The sequence below is a fragment of the Entelurus aequoreus genome, linkage group LG15, assembly GCF_033978785.1.
Source record: "Entelurus aequoreus isolate RoL-2023_Sb linkage group LG15, RoL_Eaeq_v1.1, whole genome shotgun sequence".
Taxonomy (NCBI): Eukaryota; Metazoa; Chordata; class Actinopteri; order Syngnathiformes; family Syngnathidae; genus Entelurus; species Entelurus aequoreus.
Window position 1 is genome coordinate 47,236,579 of NC_084745.1, and position 23,392 is coordinate 47,259,970.

The 23,392-nt window shown below is 40.7% G+C and overlaps 1 protein-coding gene across 2 annotated transcripts in view; it reads left to right on the top strand.

Annotated features, from left to right (window-relative positions):
* The window catches only part of dlgap1b (discs, large (Drosophila) homolog-associated protein 1b), a 344,091-nt gene that overhangs the window by 201,202 nt on the left and 119,497 nt on the right, over positions 1-23,392 (top strand). For both annotated transcript variants that reach the window (XM_062021651.1, XM_062021652.1), the window contains exon 5: positions 5,070-5,247. In XM_062021651.1, the coding sequence (XP_061877635.1) occupies positions 5,070-5,247 (178 nt within the window). The remainder of the gene's footprint in view (positions 1-5,069; positions 5,248-23,392) is intronic.

Consider the following 23,392-nt stretch of genomic DNA (forward strand, 5'->3'; position numbering starts at 1 on the left):
GTTCTAACAAATGCCGACTTGTTGTCACACAAAATTTTATGAGTAATCTTCAAATACTTTAGGGTTGGGGTTAGGGTTAGAGGGTTAGGGTTAAGACTAACTAAGACTATTAGTTACTGGCTTACTGGTTGTATAATAAGGCCATGCTTAATAAGGCATTAATAAGTACTTAATAATGACTAATTAAGAGCCAATATGTTACAAATTTGCATGTTAATAAGCAACTAAATAATGTCAATATGTTCCCCATACTAAAGTGTTGCCAATATTTTTTAACGTCACAAAATCTTTTTTTCCTTTTTTTTAAAATGTATATTATGTTTATAAACTCAGGAATTACGTCCCTGGACACATGAGGACTTTGAATATGACCAATGTATGATCCTGTAACTACTTGGTATCGGATCGATACCCAAATTTGTGGTATCATCTAAAACTAATGTAAAGCATCCAAACAACAGAAGAATAAGTGATTATTACATTTTAACAGAAGTGTAGATAGAACATGTTGAAACGAGAAAGCAAGCAGATATGAGAAAAGTTGTCTAGCATGTTGACTATTTTATTTAAGGACAAACTTGCAATACGATTTGTTTGTTAAAATAGAGCCAGTAATGCCATGTTTGTGGTCCCCTTTGTTTAGAAAAGTATCGAAAAGTATCGAAATACATTTTTGGTACCGGTTTACTTGGCACATATTGCCATTAGAGTGCAGTTTACACGTGTATCTTATGTGTGACTGCCATCTACTGGTCACACTTAGCATTACACCATGTACCAAATAAAATTGCTTTGAGGTCGGTAAGCAAAACCAGAATTATTCCGTTCATTAGGCGCACTGTCGAGTTTTGAGGGGAAAAAAAGGATTTTAGGTGCGCCTTATAGTCCGGAAAATAATATAAGCCCCCTTAGTTTGATATTCGCAGGTGGATTGGATCAATTCTCGTAGGAAAGAGGCCCTAATTGGGACTTAGGAATGCAAAAGTGATAGCCCTATCCTTGAGAAGAGACTACATGTTCAGCCCAACGCCAACATATAAAATGTTGGTGTTGTTTACTTGACACATATTGCCATTATAGTGCAGTCTACACGTGTCTCTTATGTGTGACTGCCATCTACTGGTCACACTTATCATTACACCATGTACCAAATAAAATGTATTCGAGGTCGGGAAGCAAAACCAGAATTATTGTGTTCATTAGGCGCACTGTCGAGTTTTGAGGGGTTAAAAAAAACGATTTTAGGTGCGCCTTATAGTCCGGAAAATAATATAAGCCCCCTTAGTTTGATATTCGCAGGTGGATTGGATCAATTCTCGTAGGAAAGAGGCCCTAATTGGGACTTAGGAATGCAAAAGTGATAGCCCTATCCTTGAGAAGAGACTACATGTTCAGCCCAACGCCAACATATAAAATGTTGGTGTTGTTTACTTGACACATATTGCCATTATAGTGCAGTCTACACGTGTCTCTTATGTGTGACTGCCATCTACTGGTCACACTTAGCATTACACCATGTACCAAATAAAATTGTTTTGAGGTTGGTAAGCAAAACCAGAATTATTCCGTTCATTAGGCGCACCGGGTTATAAGGCGCACTGTCAAGTTTTGAGGGGGGAAAAAGGATTTTAAGTGCGCCTTATAGTCCGGAAAATAAGACAAGCCCCCTTAGTTTGATATTCGCAGGTGGATTGGATCACTTCTCGTAGGAAAGAGGCCCTAATTGGGATTTATGAATGCAAAAGTGATAGCCCTATCCTTGAGAAGAGACTGCATGTTTAGCCCAACGCCAACATATAAAATGTCAGTGTTGTTTACTTGACACATATTGCCATTATAGTGCAGTCTACACATGTCTCTTATGTGTGACTGCCATCTACTGGTCACACTTATCATTACACCATGTACCAAATAACATTTATTCGAGGTCGGTAAGCAAAACCAGAATTATTCCGTTCATTAGGCGCACTGTCGAGTTTTGAGGGGGGGAAAAGGATTTTAAGTGCGCCTTATAGTTCGGAAAATAATATAAGCCCCCTTAGTTTGATATTCGCAGGTGGATTGGATCACTTCTCGTAGGAAAGAGGCCCTAATTGGGAGTTAGGAATGCAAAAGTGATAGCCCTATCCTTGAGAAGACCGGTACCAAAATATTGGTATCGGGACAACACGACATTACAGTATGTATTTCTACAGAAAAGGCTTTCAAATAAGATAACAATGAATTACTGAGGGATAATGAAGATGTTTTATTTACTTTGGTACAATCTAGCTTTAGTCCTAACTAGAGATGTTGATAAATGCTTTAAAATGTAATATCGGAAATTATCGGTATCGGTTTCAACCTCCCGATTTTCCCGGGAGACTCCCGAATTTCAGTGCCGCTCACGAAAATCTCCCGGGGCAACCATTCTCCCGATTTCCACCCAGACAACAATATTGGGGGCGTGCCTTAAAGGCCCTGCCTTTAGCGTCCTCTACAACCTGTCGTCACGTCCGCTTTTCCTCCATACAAACAGCGTGCCGGCCCAATCCCATAATATATGCGGCTTTTACACACACATAAGTGAATGCAATGCATACTTGGTCAACAGTCATACAGGTCACACTGAGGGTGGACGTATAAACAACTTTAACACTGTTACAAATATGCGCCACACTGTGAACCCACACCAAACAAGAATGACAACCACATTTCGTGAGAACATCCGCACCGTAACACAACATAAACACAACAGGACAAAAACCCAGAACCCCTTGCAGCACTAACTCTTCTGGGGCGCTACAATATACAACCCCCGCTACCACCAAACCCCGCCCCCACCAACACCGCCCGCCCCCCAACCCCACCCACCTCATGTCCCAAATTTCAAGCTGCTGTTTTGAGGCATGTTTAAAAAAATAATGCACTTTGTGACTTCAATAATACAAACCCCGTTTCCATATGAGTTGGGAAATTGTGTTAGATGTAAATATAAACGGAATACAATTTGCAAATCATTTTCAACACATATTCAGTTGAATATGCTACAAAGACAACATATTTGACGTTCAAACTCATAAACATTTTTTTTGTGCATTAACATTAACTCATTAACTTTAGAATTTGATGCCAGCAACACGTGACAAAGAAGTTGGGAAAGGTGGCAATAAATACTGATAAAGTTGAGGAATGCTCATCAAACACTTATTTGGAACATCCCACAGGTGAACAGGCAAATTGGGAACAGGTGGGTGCCATGATTGGGTATAAAAGTAGATTCCATGAAATGCTCAGTCATTCACAAACAAGGATGGGGCGAGGGTCACCACTTTGTCAACAAATGCGTCAGCAAATTGTTGAACAGTTTAAGAAAAACCTTTCTCAACCAGCTATTGCAAGGAATTTAGGGATTTCACCATCTACGCTCCGTAATATCATCAAAGGGTTCAGAGAATCTGGAGAAATCACTGCACGTAAGCAGCTAAGCCCGTGACCTTCGATCCCTCAGGCTGTACTGCATCAACAAGCGACATCAGTGTGTAAAGGACATCACCACATGGGCTCAGGAACACTTCAGAAACCCACTGTCAGTAACTACAGTTGGTCGCTACATCTGTAAGTGCAAGTTAAAACTCTCCTATGCAAGGCGAAAACCGTTTATCAACAACACCCAGAAATGCCGTCGGCTTCGCTGGGCCTGAGCTCATCTAAGATGGACTGATACAAAGTGGAAAAGTGTTCTGTGGTGAGACGAGTCCACATTTCAAATTGTTTTTGGAAACTGTGGACGTCGTGTCCTCCGGACCAAAGAGGAAAAGAACCATCCGGATTGTTATAGGCGCAAAGTTGAAAAGCCAGCATGTGTGATGGTATGGGGGTGTATTAGTGCCCAAGACATGGGTAACTTACACATCTGTGAAGGCGCCATTAATGCTGAAAGGTACATACAGGTTTTGGAGCAACATATGTTGCCATCCAAGCAACGTTACCATGGACGCCCCTGCTTATTTCAGCAAGACAATGCCAAGCCACGTGTTACAACAGCGTGGCTTCATAGTAAAAGAGTGCGGGTACTAGACTGGCCTGCCTGTAGTCCAAACTAAAATACCTAAAATAGCACAACGGAGACCCCCGGACTGTTGAACAACTTAAGCTGTACATCAAGCAAGAATGGGAAAGAATTCCACCTGAGAAGCTTCAAAAATGTGTCTCCTCAGTTCCCAAACGTTTACTGAGTGTTGTTAAAAGGAAAGGCCATGTAACACAGTGGTGAACATGCCCTTTCCCAACTACTTTGGCACGTGTTGCAGCCATGAAATTGTAAGTTAATTATTATTTGAAAAAAAAAAAAAAAAAAGTTTATGAGTTTGAACATCAAATATGTTGTCTTTGTAGCATATTCAACTGAATATGGGTTGAAAAGGATTTGCAAATCATTGTATTCCGTTTATATTTATATCTAATACATTTTCCCAACTCATATGGAAACGGGGTTTGTAAATATGGCAGTGCCATGTTGGCATTTTTTTCCATAACTTGAGTTGATTTATTTTGGAAAACCTTGTTACATTGTTTAATGCATCCAGCGGGGCATCACAACAAAATTAGGCATAATAATGTGTTCATTCCACGACTGTATGTATCGGTATCGGTTGATATCGGAATCGGTAATTAAGAGTTGGACAATATCGGAATATCGGATATCGGCAAAAAAAGCCATTATCGGACATCTCTAGTCCTAACGCTGCTTGTAGTAGAAGCACGCTGTGCGACGTGATGTGATGTCAGCGAGCGCTAATGAGACACCTTTTTTTTTTTTTTTTCCCACACACACTCGTGCGTGTTACCTTCTGACGACAGTAGATTGTACGGTTAGCGCCCGGTTCCTGTCGTTTTAGCGTCGGAGGAAAAAGGTGCTTCAAGGTCTGGCCGTCTTAGCCAACAGGAGTGTTTAGGGGGTTTTTGTACAGTCCTGTGGATTTGATGAGCATCAGACGCCTTCGCCTCCTCGCTTCTAATGGCTTCGTCTCACGTCATTTCACACCTTCTGCTCTCTCTCTCTCTCTCTCTCTCTCTCTCTCTCCCAGGATCTCCACAGAGCACTCTCCCAAGCTGCAGATCAGGAGTCACAGCTATCTGCGGGCTGTTAGCGAGGTTTCTATCAATAGGAGTCTGGACAGCTTGGACCCGGCGGGGCTGCTGGCCTCGCCTAAATTCCGCTCCCGCAACGAGAGCTACATGAGAGCCATGAGCACCATCAGCCAGGTTGGTGGCACCTCCGCACTCCCACCACCTCCCCTTTTGCTCCTTCTACACCGGGGGTCTTCGCTTAAGTTGTTTTGGGGCCCGACTTCAGAGAACCAGCATCCTCTACAGTACATCAGTGTTTTGCAACCTTTTTTGAGCCTAGGCACATTTTTTGTGTTGAAAAAAATCCATCGATGACATTTATTAAAACAGACAAGAAGCAAGGAAATAGACAGAGACAGGATTCAATTTTGCTCAATTTGAGGAGAAACGTGTCGACCTGTAACCTTTTACAGTGTCACCCACGCTCTGACGAAAAAAGGTTCACGTCTCCTCTTGTATTTGGATATTCCCTGTTTACACAACAACAGCTGTTTCTAAAGGAATGGGGGGGGGGGGGGGTATGTAAACAGCCATTGTTTTCGGTCACATTAACAAAAAAGATAAAAATATGCCTCGGGCTTGGACTGGTCCTGGATCGAGCTTGGGCAGGTCTTGGATGACAATAGATAACCCCTCCCGTCTCTTCCCCATCGTACACAGCGGAATTTTCCAAGCCTTTGGCTTGGTGCAACAAAGACAGCTTTCGTCTGTTCACTGGGAACTCAGAGAACGGAAAGTTTTTGGATAATTTACATACAATTTTTCTGACACACACCACCAGCAGAAATCATTAAAAAACGAAACTCAGTTGACAGTAAAAAGTCGTTGTCGCAATTGTTGGATATGACTTTAAACCATAACCAACCATGCATGACTATAGCTCTTGTCTCAAAGTAGGTGTACTGTCACCACCTGTCACATCACGCCCTGACTTATTTGTAGTTTTTTGCCGCCTAAAAAGCATGTTAGCATCGATTAGCTTGCCTGATTAGCACTCCAACAAGTCAATAACATCAACAAAGCTCACATTTGTGCATTCACGCACAGCATAAAAAGTTTGGTGGACAAAATGAGACGAAGAAGGATAAAAACACGTCTTTCTGTGGCAGCGTCGGAGAATGTTGTAGATGTAAACAATCTATGGTGAGTTCAAGGACCGCCAAAATTAGTAGGACAAAACAGCGTTCACCAAATGCCCTCATCAGTGAAGCATGTTTAATATAAACCAGTGTTTTTCAACCACTGTGCCGCGGCACACTAGTGTGCCGTGAGATACAGTCTGGTGTGCCGTGGGAGATTATCCAATTTCACATATTTGGGTTAAAACATTTTTTGCAAACCAGTAATTATAGTCTGCAAATGATGTGTTGTTTTTCTTGAGTGTCGGTGCTGTCTAGAGCTCGGCAGAGTAACCGTGTAATACTCTTCCATATCAGTAGGTGGCAGCCGGTAGCCAATTGCTTTGTAAATGCAGGTAAAAAGGTGTCTTATGCTTAAACCAAAAATAAACAAAAGGTGAGTGGCCTTAAGAAAAGGCATTGAAGCTTAGGGAAGGCTACGCAGAACAAAACTTAAACTGAACTGGCTACAAAGTAAACAAAAACAGAATGCTGGACAACAGCAAAAACTTACTGTGGAGCAAAGACGGCGTCCACAATATACATCCGAACATGACATGACAATCAACAATGTCCCCACAATGAAAGATAAAAACAACTGAAATATTCTTGATTGCTAAAACAAAGTAGATGTGGGAAATATCGCTCAAAGAAAGACATGAAACTGCTACAGGAAAATACCAAAAAAAGAGAAAAAGCCACCAAAATAGGAGCGCAAGACAAGAACTAAAACACTACACATAGGAAAACAGCAAAAAACTCCAAATAAGTCAGGGTGTGATGTGACAGGTGGTGACAGTACACCTACTTTGAGACAAGAGCTATATTGATGCATGCTTGGTTTTGGTTTAAAGTCATATCCAACAATTGCGACAACGACTTTTTACTGTCAACTGAGTTTATGATTTCTGCTGGTGGTGTGCCTCCGGATTTTTTCAACGAAAAAATTTGCCTTGGCTCAAAAAAGGTTGAAAAACACTGATATAAACAGTGGCAGCATGGTGTATAGCATAGTTGAAAAAATCCGGAGGCACACCACCAGCAGAAATCATAAACTCAGTTGACAGTAAAAAGTCGTTGTCGCAATTGTTGGATATGACTTTAAAGCATAACCAAGCATGCATCAATATAGCTCTATTGTGGACGCCGTCTTTGCTCCACAGTAAGTTTTTGCTGTTGTCCAGCATTCTGTTTTTGTTTACTTTGTAGCCAGTTCAGTTTAAGTTTTGTTCTGCGTAGCCTTCCCTAAGCTTCAATGCCTTTTCTTAGGGGCACTCACCTTTTGTTTATTTTTGGTTTAAGCATAACACACCTTTTTACCTGCATTTACAAAGCAATTGGCTACCGGCTGCCACCTACTGATATGGAAGAGTATTACACGGTTACTCTGCCGAGCTCAAGACAGCACCGACACTCAACAAAAACAACACATCATTTGCAGACTATAATTACTGGTTTGCAAAAAAATGTTTTAACCCAAATATGTGAAATTAGATAATCTCCCACGGCACACCAGACTGTATCTCACGGCACACTAGTGTGCTGCGGCACAGTGGTTGAAAAACACTGGTCTATAGTGTCATGTGTCAATGTAACAATAAAAGTAGGGCTCCAGTTGTCGTCTTAACCAGCTGTTTTATTCACGACCTTACAGCTACTTCAAGTGCTAACTCAAACACATACACAGAATATTGAAACATGAAGACGAGCCGTACAAAATCACAACATAAAAAGCACAGAACAGCTCCATTTCAAAAAGAGAGGTAAAACAAAGGTAGCCATTTCAAAAAGAGAGGTAAAACAAAAGGAGTGAAGGGGGAAAAAAGTATAAATAAATACCAGCGATAAAGTCGGACAAGCAGAAATGCACAAAGCCATGTTTGTTTACAATGGAAGTCTACTGCTTCTTCAGCACCTGCAGTGAGCAAAGCTATAGCACACATAATAAATAACACACCTTTCCGTTTATGGTACGTGCTGCACATGCCAAGGTAAAGTATTCCGATTTGAGGTGAAATGCATGAAATGCTCGTTTATTTACGGGTTAGAATGCATTAAAACAAAAAAATCCATCATGTCTTTCATAATGATTGTGAACGATAGGCAAAATTCCCCCCAATAGTGCAGTTCCCCTTTAACAATCAGGTCACACTCCTGGCAAAGTTTGAAAAGGACCCTCCCCAATCGCCCAATTAGTGCCTGCTAGTGTGTGAGCTCGGAATAGCTGACGAAACTAAAGCCACTCCATCCAATATTTTACCTCTGTGACACCCTGCTTCTCCTTGCAACGTGCAGCCTCGTTATTATTCTCCGTGGATAATTCACGACGGGATTGATTAAAATGATGAACAATTTAAGATCATGTAAAAGAGGCATGAGAAACTACGTTTTATGTTAAAATTAGTCCAAAAAAATTATTAAAAGGTATGACATTCGGAAGGGTCGATGATGGTGTAGTTTACCACTCCCCCACTAGGTTGTGCTAGTTAGCCTTTTAGTTGGGCTGATTCATGGACCTTTTAGGTGTCCTTTTGTCCCCTTTTGCCCGGGCGAGGCCTGGAGGGGACGCACACACACACAGTGGACCTGGCAGATACACAAATGTCACCGGACGATTTTAGCGATTAAAAAGCCAAAATATTCAAGCCGATTGAACCGAAGAGGAAGGTCAGCAAAGCTCGCTGACGTTTCAGTACTGGCTCAACGTTTTCCAGGCCAAAAACTGATGGAGAGCAGCTACTCTGGGGGACACTTAATTTAATAGCGATAGACTAGCGTATTTTCCGGACTATAAGGCGCATTTAAAAATGTTTAATTTTCTCAAAACTCGACAGTGCGCCTTATAACCCGGTGCGCCTAATGTACGGAATCATTTTGGTTGTGCTTATCGACCTTGAAGCTATTTTATTTGGTACATGGTGAAATGATAAGTCTGACCAGTAAATGGCAGTCACACATAAGAGATATGTGTAGACTGCAATATGATGGCAGTCACACATAATGAGATACGTGTACCGTATTTTCCGGACTATAAGGCGCACTTAAAAATGTTTAATTTTCTCAAAACTCGACAGTGCGCCTTATAACCCGGTGCGCCTACTGTACGGAATCATTTTGGTTGTGCTTACCGACCTTGAAGCTATTTTATTTGGTACATGGTGAAATGATAAGTCTGACCAGTAGATGGCAGTCACACATAAGAGATACGTGTAGACTGCAATATGATGGCAGTCACACATTATGAGATACGTGTACCGTATTTTCCGGACTATAAGGCGCACTTAAAATCTTTTAATTTTCTCAAAACTCGACACTGCGCCTTATAACCCGGTGCGCCTAATGTACGGAATCATTTTGGTTGTGCTTACCGACCTTGAAGCTATTTTATTTGGTACATGGTGAAATGATAAGTCTGACCAGTAGATGGCAGTCACACATAAGAGATACGTGTAGACTGCAATATGATGGCAGTCACACATTATGAGATACGTGTACCGTATTTTCCGGACTATAAGGCGCACTTAAAATCTTTTAATTTTCTCAAAACTCAACAGTGCGCCTTATAACCCGGTGCGCCTAATGTACGGAATCATTTTGGTTGTGCTTACCGACCTTGAAGCTATTTTATTTGGTACATGGTGAAATAATAAGTCTGACCAGTAAATGGCAGTCACACATAAGAGATATGTGTAGACTGCAATATGATGGCAGTCACACATAATGAGATACGTGTACCGTATTTTCCGGACTATAAGGCGCACTTAAAAATGTTTAATTTTCTCAAAACTCGACAGTGCGCCTTATAACCCGGTGCGCCTACTGTACGGAATCATTTTGGTTGTTCTTACCGACCTCGAAGCTATTTTATTTGGTACATGGTGAAATAATAAGTCTGACCAGTAAATGGCAGTCACACATAAGAAATATGTGTAGACTGCAATATGATGGCAGTCACACATAATGAGATACGTGTACCGTATTTTCCGGACTATAAGGCGCACTTAAAAATGTTTAATTTTCTCAAAACTCGACAGTGCGCCTTATAACCCGGTGCGCCTAATGTACGGAATCATTTTAGTTGTGCTTATCGACCTTGAAGCTATTTTATTTGGTACATGGTGAAATAATAAGTCTGACCAGTAAATGGCAGTCACACATAAGAGATATGTGTAGACTGCAATATGATGGCAGTCACACATTATGAGATACGTGTACCGTATTTTCCGGACTATAAGGCGCACTTAAAATCTTTTAATTTTCTCAAAACTCGACAGTGCGCCTTATAACCCGGTGCGCCTACTGTACGGAATCATTTTAGTTGTGCTTACCGACCTTGAAGCTATTTTATTTGGTACATGGTGAAATGATAAGTCTGACCAGTAGATGGCAGTCACACATAAGAGATATGTGTAGACTGCAATATGATGGCAGTCACACATTATGAGATACGTGTACCGTATTTTCCGGACTATAAGGCGCACTTAAAATCTTTTAATTTTCTCAAAACTCGACAGTGCGCCTTATAACCCGGTGCGCCTACTGTACGGAATCATTTTGGTTGTGCTTACCGACCTTGAAGCTATTTTATTTGGTACATGGTGAAATGATAAGTCTGACCAGTAGATGGCAGTCACACTTAAGAGATACGTGTAGACTGCAATATGATGGCAGTCACACATTATGAGATACGTGTACCGTATTTTCCGGACTATAAGGCGCACTTAAAATCTTTTAATTTTCTCAAAACTCAACAGTGCGCCTTATAACCCGGTGTGCCTAATGTACGGAATCATTTTAGTTGTGCTTATCGACCTTGAAGCTATTTTATTTGGTACATGGTGAAATGATAAGTCTGACCAGTAGATGGCAGTCACACATAAGAGATATGTGTAGACTGCAATATGATGGCAGTCACACATAATGAGATACGTGTACCGTATTTTCCGGACTATAAGGCGCATTTAAAAATGTTTAATTTTCTCAAAACTCGACAGTGCGCCTTATAACCCGGTGCGCCTACTGTACGGAATCATTTTGGTTGTGCTTACCGACCTTGAAGCTATTTTATTTGGTACATGGTGAAATGATAAGTCTGACCAGTAGATGGCAGTCACACTTAAGAGATACGTGTAGACTGCAATATGATGGCAGTCACACATTATGAGATACGTGTACCGTATTTTCCGGACTATAAGGCGCACTTAAAATCTTTTCATTTTCTCAAAACTCAACAGTGCGCCTTATAACCCGGTGCGCCTAATGTACGGAATCATTTTAGTTGTGCTTATCGACCTTGAAGCTATTTTATTTGGTACATGGTGAAATGATAAGTCTGACCAGTAGATGGCAGTCACACATAAGAGATATGTGTAGACTGCAATATGATGGCAGTCACACATTATGAGATACGTGTACCGTATTTTCCGGACTATAAGGCGCATTAAAAAAAATTTAATTTTCTCAAAACTCGACAGTGCGCCTTGTAACCCGTTGCGCCTAATGTACGGAATCATTTTGGTTGTGCTTACCGACCTTGAAGCTATTTTATTTGGTACATGGTGAAATGATAAGTCTGACCAGTAGATGGCAGTCACACATAAGAGATATGTGTAGACTGCAATATGATGGCAGTCACACATTATGAGATACGTGTACCGTATTTTCCGGACTATAAGGCGCACTTAAAATCTTTTAATTTTCTCAAAACTCGACAGTGCGCCTTATAACCCGGTGCGCCTAATGTACGGAATCATTTTGGTTGTGCTTACCGACCTTGAAGCTATTTTATTTGGTACATGGTGAAATGATAAGTCTGACCAGTAGATGGCAGTCACACATAGGAGATACGTGTAGACTGCAATATGATGGCAGTCACACATTATGAGATACGTGTACCGTATTTTCCGGACTATAAGGCGCACTTAAAAATGTTTAATTTTCTCAAAACTCGACAGTGCGCCTTATAACCCGGTGCGCCTAATGTACGGAATCATTTTAGTTGTGCTTATCGACCTTGAAGCTATTTTATTTGGTACATGGTGAAATGATAAGTCTGATCAGTAGATGGCAGTCACACATAAGAGATATGTGTAGACAGCAATATGATGGCAGTCACACATTATGAGATACGTGTACCGTATTTTACGGACAATAAGGCGCATTTAAAAATGTTTAATTTTCTCAAAACTCGACAGTGCGCCTTATAACCCGGTGCGCCTAATGTACGGAATCATTTTGGTTGTGCTTACCAACCTTGAAGCTATTTTATTTGGTACATGGTGAAATAATAAGTCTGACCAGTAAATGGCAGTCACACATAAGAGATATGTGTAGACTGCAATATGATGGCAGTCACACATTATGAGATACGTGTACCGTATTTTCCGGACTATAAGGCGCACTTAAAATCTTTTAATTTTCTCAAAACTCGACAGTGCGCCTTATAACCCGGTGCGCCTAATGTACGGAATCATTTTGGTTGTGCTTACCGACCTTGAAGCTATTTTATTTGGTACATGGTGAAATGATAAGTCTGACCAGTAGATGGCAGTCACACATAGGAGATACGTGTAGACTGCAATATGATGGCAGTCACACATTATGAGATACGTGTACCGTATTTTCCGGACTATAAGGCGCACTTAAAAATGTTTAATTTTCTCAAAACTCGACAGTGCGCCTTATAACCCGGTGCGCCTAATGTACGGAATCATTTTAGTTGTGCTTATCGACCTTGAAGCTATTTTATTTGGTACATGGTGAAATGATAAGTCTGATCAGTAGATGGCAGTCACACATAAGAGATATGTGTAGACAGCAATATGATGGCAGTCACACATTATGAGATACGTGTACCGTATTTTACGGACAATAAGGCGCATTTAAAAATGTTTAATTTTCTCAAAACTCGACAGTGCGCCTTATAACCCGGTGCGCCTAATGTACGGAATCATTTTGGTTGTGCTTACCAACCTTGAAGCTATTTTATTTGGTACATGGTGAAATAATAAGTCTGACCAGTAAATGGCAGTCACACATAAGAGATATGTGTAGACTGCAATATGATGGCAGTCACACATTATGAGATACGTGTACCGTATTTTCCGGACTATAAGGCGCATTTAAAAATGTTTAATTTTCTCAAAACTCGACAGTGCGCCTTATAACCCGGTGCGCCTAATGTACGGAATCATTTTGGTTGTGCTTATCGACCTTGAAGCTATTTTATTTGGTACATGGTGAAATGATAAGTCTGACCAGTAAATGGCAGTCACACATAAGAGATATGTGTAGACTGCAATATGATGGCAGTCACACATAATGAGATACGTGTACCGTATTTTCCGGACTATAAGGCGCACTTAAAAATGTTTAATTTTCTCAAAACTCGACAGTGCGCCTTATAACCCGGTGCGCCTACTGTACGGAATCATTTTGGTTGTGCTTACCGACCTTGAAGCTATTTTATTTGGTACATGGTGAAATGATAAGTCTGACCAGTAGATGGCAGTCACACATAAGAGATACGTGTAGACTGCAATATGATGGCAGTCACACATTATGAGATACGTGTACCGTATTTTCCGGACTATAAGGCGCACTTAAAATCTTTTAATTTTCTCAAAACTCGACACTGCGCCTTATAACCCGGTGCGCCTAATGTACGGAATCATTTTGGTTGTGCTTACCGACCTTGAAGCTATTTTATTTGGTACATGGTGAAATGATAAGTCTGACCAGTAGATGGCAGTCACACATAAGAGATACGTGTAGACTGCAATATGATGGCAGTCACACATTATGAGATACGTGTACCGTATTTTCCGGACTATAAGGCGCACTTAAAATCTTTTAATTTTCTCAAAACTCAACAGTGCGCCTTATAACCCGGTGCGCCTAATGTACGGAATCATTTTGGTTGTGCTTACCGACCTTGAAGCTATTTTATTTGGTACATGGTGAAATAATAAGTCTGACCAGTAAATGGCAGTCACACATAAGAGATATGTGTAGACTGCAATATGATGGCAGTCACACATAATGAGATACGTGTACCGTATTTTCCGGACTATAAGGCGCACTTAAAAATGTTTAATTTTCTCAAAACTCGACAGTGCGCCTTATAACCCGGTGCGCCTACTGTACGGAATCATTTTGGTTGTTCTTACCGACCTCGAAGCTATTTTATTTGGTACATGGTGAAATAATAAGTCTGACCAGTAAATGGCAGTCACACATAAGAAATATGTGTAGACTGCAATATGATGGCAGTCACACATAATGAGATACGTGTACCGTATTTTCCGGACTATAAGGCGCACTTAAAAATGTTTAATTTTCTCAAAACTCGACAGTGCGCCTTATAACCCGGTGCGCCTAATGTACGGAATCATTTTAGTTGTGCTTATCGACCTTGAAGCTATTTTATTTGGTACATGGTGAAATAATAAGTCTGACCAGTAAATGGCAGTCACACATAAGAGATATGTGTAGACTGCAATATGATGGCAGTCACACATTATGAGATACGTGTACCGTATTTTCCGGACTATAAGGCGCACTTAAAATCTTTTAATTTTCTCAAAACTCGACAGTGCGCCTTATAACCCGGTGCGCCTACTGTACGGAATCATTTTAGTTGTGCTTACCGACCTTGAAGCTATTTTATTTGGTACATGGTGAAATGATAAGTCTGACCAGTAGATGGCAGTCACACATAAGAGATATGTGTAGACTGCAATATGATGGCAGTCACACATTATGAGATACGTGTACCGTATTTTCCGGACTATAAGGCGCACTTAAAATCTTTTAATTTTCTCAAAACTCGACAGTGCGCCTTATAACCCGGTGCGCCTACTGTACGGAATCATTTTGGTTGTGCTTACCGACCTTGAAGCTATTTTATTTGGTACATGGTGAAATGATAAGTCTGACCAGTAGATGGCAGTCACACTTAAGAGATACGTGTAGACTGCAATATGATGGCAGTCACACATTATGAGATACGTGTACCGTATTTTCCGGACTATAAGGCGCATTAAAAAAAATTTAATTTTCTCAAAACTCGACAGTGCGCCTTGTAACCCGTTGCGCCTAATGTACGGAATCATTTTGGTTGTGCTTACCGACCTTGAAGCTATTTTATTTGGTACATGGTGAAATGATAAGTCTGACCAGTAGATGGCAGTCACACATAAGAGATATGTGTAGACTGCAATATGATGGCAGTCACACATTATGAGATACGTGTACCGTATTTTCCGGACTATAAGGCGCACTTAAAATCTTTTAATTTTCTCAAAACTCGACAGTGCGCCTTATAACCCGGTGCGCCTAATGTACGGAATCATTTTGGTTGTGCTTACCGACCTTGAAGCTATTTTATTTGGTACATGGTGAAATGATAAGTCTGACCAGTAGATGGCAGTCACACATAGGAGATACGTGTAGACTGCAATATGATGGCAGTCACACATTATGAGATACGTGTACCGTATTTTCCGGACTATAAGGCGCACTTAAAAATGTTTAATTTTCTCAAAACTCGACAGTGCGCCTTATAACCCGGTGCGCCTACTGTACGGAATCATTTTGGTTGTTCTTACCGACCTCGAAGCTATTTTATTTGGTACATGGTGAAATAATAAGTCTGACCAGTAAATGGCAGTCACACATAAGAAATATGTGTAGACTGCAATATGATGGCAGTCACACATAATGAGATACGTGTACCGTATTTTCCGGACTATAAGGCGCACTTAAAAATGTTTAATTTTCTCAAAACTCGACAGTGCGCCTTATAACCCGGTGCGCCTAATGTACGGAATCATTTTAGTTGTGCTTATCGACCTTGAAGCTATTTTATTTGGTACATGGTGAAATAATAAGTCTGACCAGTAAATGGCAGTCACACATAAGAGATATGTGTAGACTGCAATATGATGGCAGTCACACATTATGAGATACGTGTACCGTATTTTCCGGACTATAAGGCGCACTTAAAATCTTTTAATTTTCTCAAAACTCGACAGTGCGCCTTATAACCCGGTGCGCCTACTGTACGGAATCATTTTAGTTGTGCTTACCGACCTTGAAGCTATTTTATTTGGTACATGGTGAAATGATAAGTCTGACCAGTAGATGGCAGTCACACATAAGAGATATGTGTAGACTGCAATATGATGGCAGTCACACATTATGAGATACGTGTACCGTATTTTCCGGACTATAAGGCGCATTAAAAAAAATTTAATTTTCTCAAAACTCGACAGTGCGCCTTGTAACCCGTTGCGCCTAATGTACGGAATCATTTTGGTTGTGCTTACCGACCTTGAAGCTATTTTATTTGGTACATGGTGAAATGATAAGTCTGACCAGTAGATGGCAGTCACACATAAGAGATATGTGTAGACTGCAATATGATGGCAGTCACACATTATGAGATACGTGTACCGTATTTTCCGGACTATAAGGCGCACTTAAAATCTTTTAATTTTCTCAAAACTCGACAGTGCGCCTTATAACCCGGTGCGCCTAATGTACGGAATCATTTTGGTTGTGCTTACCGACCTTGAAGCTATTTTATTTGGTACATGGTGAAATGATAAGTCTGACCAGTAGATGGCAGTCACACATAGGAGATACGTGTAGACTGCAATATGATGGCAGTCACACATTATGAGATACGTGTACCGTATTTTCCGGACTATAAGGCGCACTTAAAAATGTTTAATTTTCTCAAAACTCGACAGTGCGCCTTATAACCCGGTGCGCCTAATGTACGGAATCATTTTAGTTGTGCTTATCGACCTTGAAGCTATTTTATTTGGTACATGGTGAAATGATAAGTCTGATCAGTAGATGGCAGTCACACATAAGAGATATGTGTAGACAGCAATATGATGGCAGTCACACATTATGAGATACGTGTACCGTATTTTACGGACAATAAGGCGCATTTAAAAATGTTTAATTTTCTCAAAACTCGACAGTGCGCCTTATAACCCGGTGCGCCTAATGTACGGAATCATTTTGGTTGTGCTTACCAACCTTGAAGCTATTTTATTTGGTACATGGTGAAATAATAAGTCTGACCAGTAAATGGCAGTCACACATAAGAGATATGTGTAGACTGCAATATGATGGCAGTCACACATTATGAGATACGTGTACCGTATTTTCCGGACTATAAGGCGCACTTAAAATCTTTTAATTTTCTCAAAACTCGACAGTGCGCCTTATAACCCGGTGCGCCTACTGTACGGAATCATTTTGGTTGTGCTTACCGACCTTGAAGCTATTTTATTCGGTACATGGTGAAATGATAAGTCTGACCAGTAGATGGCAGTCACACATAAGAGATATGTGTAGACTGCAATATGATGGCAGTCACACATTATGAGATACGTGTACCGTATTTTCCGGACTATAAGGCGCACTTAAAATGTTTTAATTTTCTCAAAACTCGACAGTGCGCCTTATAACCCGGTGCGCCTAATGTACGGAATCATTTTGGTTGTGCTTACCGACCTTGAAGCTATTTTATTTGGTACATGGTGAAATGATAAGTCTGACCAGTAGATGGCAGTCACACATAAGAGATACGTGTAGACTGCAATATGATGGCAGTCACACATTATGAGATACGTGTACCATATTTTCCGGACTATAGGGCGCACTTAAAATCTTTTAATTTTCTCAAAACTCGACAGTGTGCCTTATGTACGGAATCATTTTGGTTGTGCTTACCGACCTTGAAGCTATTTTATTTGGTACATGGTGAAATGATAAGTCTGGCCAGTAAATGGCAGTCACACATAAGAGATATGTGTAGACTGCAATATGATGGCAGTCACACATAATGAGATACGTGTACCGTATTTTCCGGACTATAAGGCGCACTTAAAATCTTTTAATTTTCTCAAAACTCGACAGTGCGCCTTATAACCCGGTGCGCCTAATGTACGGAATCATTTTAGTTGTGCTTATCGACCTTGAAGCTATTTTATTTGGTACATGGTGAAATGATAAGTCTGACCAGTAGATGGCAGTCACACATAAGAGATATGTGTAGACTGCAATATGATGGCAGTCACACATTATGAGATACGTGTACCGTATTTTCCGGACTATAAGGCGCACTTAAAATCTTTTAATTTTCTCAAAACTCGACAGTGCGCCTTATAACCCGGTGCGCCTACTGTACGGAATCATTTTGGTTGTGCTTACCGACCTTGAAGCTATTTTATTTGGTACATGGTGAAATAATAAGTCTGACCAGTAAATGGCAGTCACACATAAGAGATATGTGTAGACTGCAATATGATGACAGTCACACATTATGAGATACGTGTACCGTATTTTCCGGACTATAAGGCGCACTTAAAATATTTTTATTTTCTCAAAACTCGACAGTGCGCCTTATAACCCGGTGCGCCTACTGTACGGAATCATTTTGGTTGTGCTTACCGACCTTGAAGCTATTTTATTTGGTACATGGTGAAATGATAAGTCTGACCAGTAGATGGCAGTCACACATAAGAGATACGTGTAGACTGCAATATGATGGCAGTCACACATGAGATACGTGTACCGTATTTTCCGGACTATAACGCGCACTTAAAATCTTTTAATTTTCTCAAAACTCAACAGTGCGCCTTATAACCCGGTGCGCCTAATGTACGGAATCATTTTGGTTGTGCTTACCGACCTTGAAGCTATTTTATTTGGTACATGGTGAAATGATAAGTCTGACCAGTAGATGGCAGTCACACATAAGAGATATGTGTAGACTGCAATATGATGGCAGTCACACATAATGAGATATGTGTACCGTATTTTCCAAACTACAAGGCGCATTAAAAAAAATTAAATTTTCTCAAAACTCGACAGTGCGCCTTACAACCCGGTGCGCCTAATGTACGGAATCATTTTGGTTGTGCTTACCAACCTTGAAGCTATTTTATTTGGTATATGGTGAAATGATAAGTCTCACCAATAGATGGCAGTCACACATAAGAGATACATGTAGACTGCAATATGACTCGGGTAAACAACACCAACATTTTATATGATCCAGTGAAAATATAGAACATTACACACAGCGCTTAACAATCTATCAAAATGTTATACAAACGGTAGTACGACTTTGGTAAGCTATGAAGCCGCGACGCTTGATGGATTGTACTGTGCTTCAACATAGGAGTATTATTATGGTGTGTGTATAAGGTAAGACATATTATCTGTGTAGAGGTTGCCCTCTAGTGAGTTCTCCTGACCACCACACACTGGCACGAGAGCCCGGTATTCAGGTTGGATCAAGTCTTTTATTTTCATACACCAATATGGTTTGCTTTTCAGCAGTATATAGTTAGGACTTTTCAGTCCGGCGTGTCTCTGCTTTGCTCTCGAGTGTGTTGTCTCGCTCTGTTCTTCAGCTTGTCTCTCTCTCTCGCTCCAACTCCAACCCTCGTGTCTCGGCCCGGCTGCTGCTAATAAGAATGGCAGGTGATTGGATGATCAGCCTCAGCTAGGTAATCCAATCACCTGCCAGCTGTGCTTCGAGGCCGGTCCTTCCACACCCCGCTCCGCGGCAGCCCCGCAGACCACGCCCCCCTCCACAATCTGGTTTCACAAATATTTGCAAAAGCAACTTTCCTTATCTTTTGGTACCTGCTGATCTGTATTTGGGATCTGCATAAGTCCTGAAAATGTGTGCGCGTCCGCCTTTGTAGTCGTTAAGCTTCTTCTTTTTCTCTATCTTCTTGTTATGGGACATTCATCCTCCGCTGTTGCCATTTCTAATATAAAGTAGTGTAAAGTTCTTACTTATATCTGTCAGTAAACTCGCCATGAAAGCGCTAAAACATACCGGTGTAGTGAGTTTACATTATTCACCCAAGGAACTTTAGTCATTAGAGAATTCCGGTCGGACGTTTTTTTACAGGACACATTAAAACAGTTAGCTCCATCTTTTGACACTTCTTCCACTCCCGTCCTTGCACGCTACACCGCTACAACAAAGATGACGGGGAGAAGACGCTGTCGGAGGTGAGCCACGTAAATAAGACCGCCCACAAAACGGCGCATCCTGAAGCGACTGTCAGAAAGTGGCTTGAAGATGATCTGTAAAACATCATCTATGCAACATTTTGACCAAAGAACCACCATTACATGTTATGTAGACCACAAGGAAGTCTTTTACATTTAGAAAAAATTTATAATAACATGACTCCTTTAATGCGCCTTATAATCCAGTGCGCCTTTTGTATGAAAATAGACCCGCTCATCGGCGGTGCGCCTTATAATCCGGTAAATGAGCTGCATAATAGGAAATCAAATAGTGTATGTCCTTCACTATGTGGTAGGTTCCTGCGGACGTTATCTCCTTCTGTTGTAGACTATTTGTTTCATACAGTGTTGATCTGGAAATGGTTGCCTCTGTTTTTTGTTAGTGTGGCACCGAACGGAGATGTTGACATGCGGAGTAAGCACTCTTCATTCTCTAGCAGGGGACTTTTCAAATGATGCTACATATTAGCAGTAATGCTACTTTTTGTAGCAACGCTTTTGCCCCACACTTGACATATTACGGTTGTCTGTTCGACATCTTCCCGCTTGAAGCCAAACCACCGCCAGACGATGGACCCCCTGCTGTTTTTCTTGGGAATTAATTCTTCCTTCATTTGTTACCAGATTGGCACCTTCTCTCTCTCGCATTACCACTCGCACCACAGCTAACGTTACCCATGCCGCTACCTCTCTGCTACGCGAGGGCGTATACGTATGTGGCGTATGACGTGACAGTATGTGAAGTATGTAAGAAAGTGCGCTTGTTTTATGTCTCTGTGAGAAGGAGAGACAAGAAAGAGTGAGGAGAACCTGTAGTGCAGGGGTGTCCAAACTTTTTCCACTGAGGGCCGCACACTGAAAAATCAAAGCAAGCGGGGGCCATTTTGATATTTTTTTATTTTAAAAACCAATACAATATATGTATAAAAAATATACATTTAGGCCTCCACTCCGGCTTGATCCCGGGGACACCAAAGGGTTTTGGTCAAAAAAATATTAAAAATGTGTCATTATTCAGTATTATTATTTTTATTATTATTCAAGTTTTAAATCTCGAGATCAACATTAGGTCTATCTGTCAATATAATGTTTTTAAATATTTAAGTTGTATGCTCTTTTTGTCACAGAAAACCCTGTTTTTTTATGGCAAAAACACAAAATATGCAATATTTTCACCCAATAAATGTTTTAAGTGGAATATTTGACATTATATAATAATTGGAGCTTAAAAAATGTCAATAACTCATAACACCATTGATTTTAATTCATTATTATTTTTTGAGCAATGACACTTAAAAACAAACCACACTAAAATAATGGGGGATCCAAAAGGGTCCTACTCATTAAAGTGTTAAAAAATTAATTATACATTTTTTTTACTGTTTACTTTTAACACATTAATCTCGAAATCAACTTCAGATCTAGCCGTCAATTATAAGTTTTATTGTTGTTCATGTTTTTTGTTTGTTCGTTTTAGGCCCTTGTTTACAAAAAAACAGCTCAGTTTTTTATATGGCAAACACAACTAATGCTACATTTTTCCCAAAAAATATCTCAAAGTGGAATATTTAATGTGACGTAATTGGAGCCTTGATTTTTATTCATTATTATTTTTTAAAGAAAGAAACAGCCTGCATGGCATCTTTGTGTTATTAGAGTAAACATTGCAAAATGTTCTTGTTACATTTCACCTGTTTGCTCTTTTATACCACTTTTTATGTTTTAAATTTTTTTCAATCGTATTTTTAAAATGTGCCGTGGGGCCGTTAAAAAATGGCCCCCGGGCCGCACTTTGGACACCCCTGCTGTAGTGTAATGCCCGCAGCTAAAAGCAACTGCGTGAGAACGTATACTCCAATATCACGATATGGTCATTTTCTGTATCGCACATTGCATATTGCAGTATACACATGTCTCTCATGTGTGACTGCCATCTACTGGTCACTCTTATCATAATAATAATAATAATGGATTAGATTTATATAGCGCTTTTCTAGACACTCAAAGCGCTTCACAGAAAAGTGAGAACCCATCATTCATTCACACCTGGTGGTGGTAAGCTACTTTCGTAGCCACAGCTGCCCTGGGGTAGACTGACGGAAGCGTGGCTGCCAATTTGCGCCTACGGCCCCTCCGACCACCACCTATCATTCATCATTCATTCACCGGTGTGAGCGGCACCGGGGGAAAGGGTGAAGTGTCCTGCCCAAGGACACAACGGCAGCGATTTTGGATGGTAAGAGGCGGGGAGCGAACCTCAGGTTTCTGGCACGGTTGCTCTACCCACTACGCCATACCGCCCATGTCACTATGTACCAAATAAAATAGCTTTGAGGTCGGTAAGCACAACCAAAATTATTCCGTACATTGGGCGCACCGGGTTATAAAGCGCACTGTCGAGTTTTGAGAAAATGAAAGGATTTTAAGTGCGCCTTATAGTCCGAAAAATACGGTATGCTTACCTGGGCGGAAGAAAAAGTAGTTCCTACCAATTGTTTTTCATTTAGACAAGATGTCAATGATTGAGTTACTTTACACTCTGTTCCTGGTAATGATTGACATTGTGTTAAATAAATAAAGTCGCAAAAGTATCGATATTTTGATTCGAGAATCGATATTAAAGCATGAAGCGCCGGTATCTGCGGCATCGGTAATTCAGTATCAATCCGCACCTTACTAGTTTTGGCTTTTAATTATCGTGTACTATTGTCTTTTTCATAACATCCCCATGGTAAATAAATGATGCATGTTCATATATTTATGTTTTATGTCTTTGCATCATTGTTATACGCAGACGGGGAAAAATAACCATTGGCTCTTGACCTGTGATGAAAAGATGGCTGTATTTGTGAGGCAATAAAATCAGCCGAGCTGCTTCTTTTCTTTTTCCTCTCGTGTCCGCGCTCGAAAAAGACTGCGTTGTGTTCATCTCAGGAACGGTGGCTGTGGTAAACACAACCTTTATTAACTTTGTCCTTGGCAATATCCACTTTATTGTTGCCGGCTATTCAAAGTCTATCCATTTTCTACCGCTTGTCCCTTTCGGGGTCGCGGGGGGTGCTGGAGCCTATCTCAGCTGCATTTGGGCG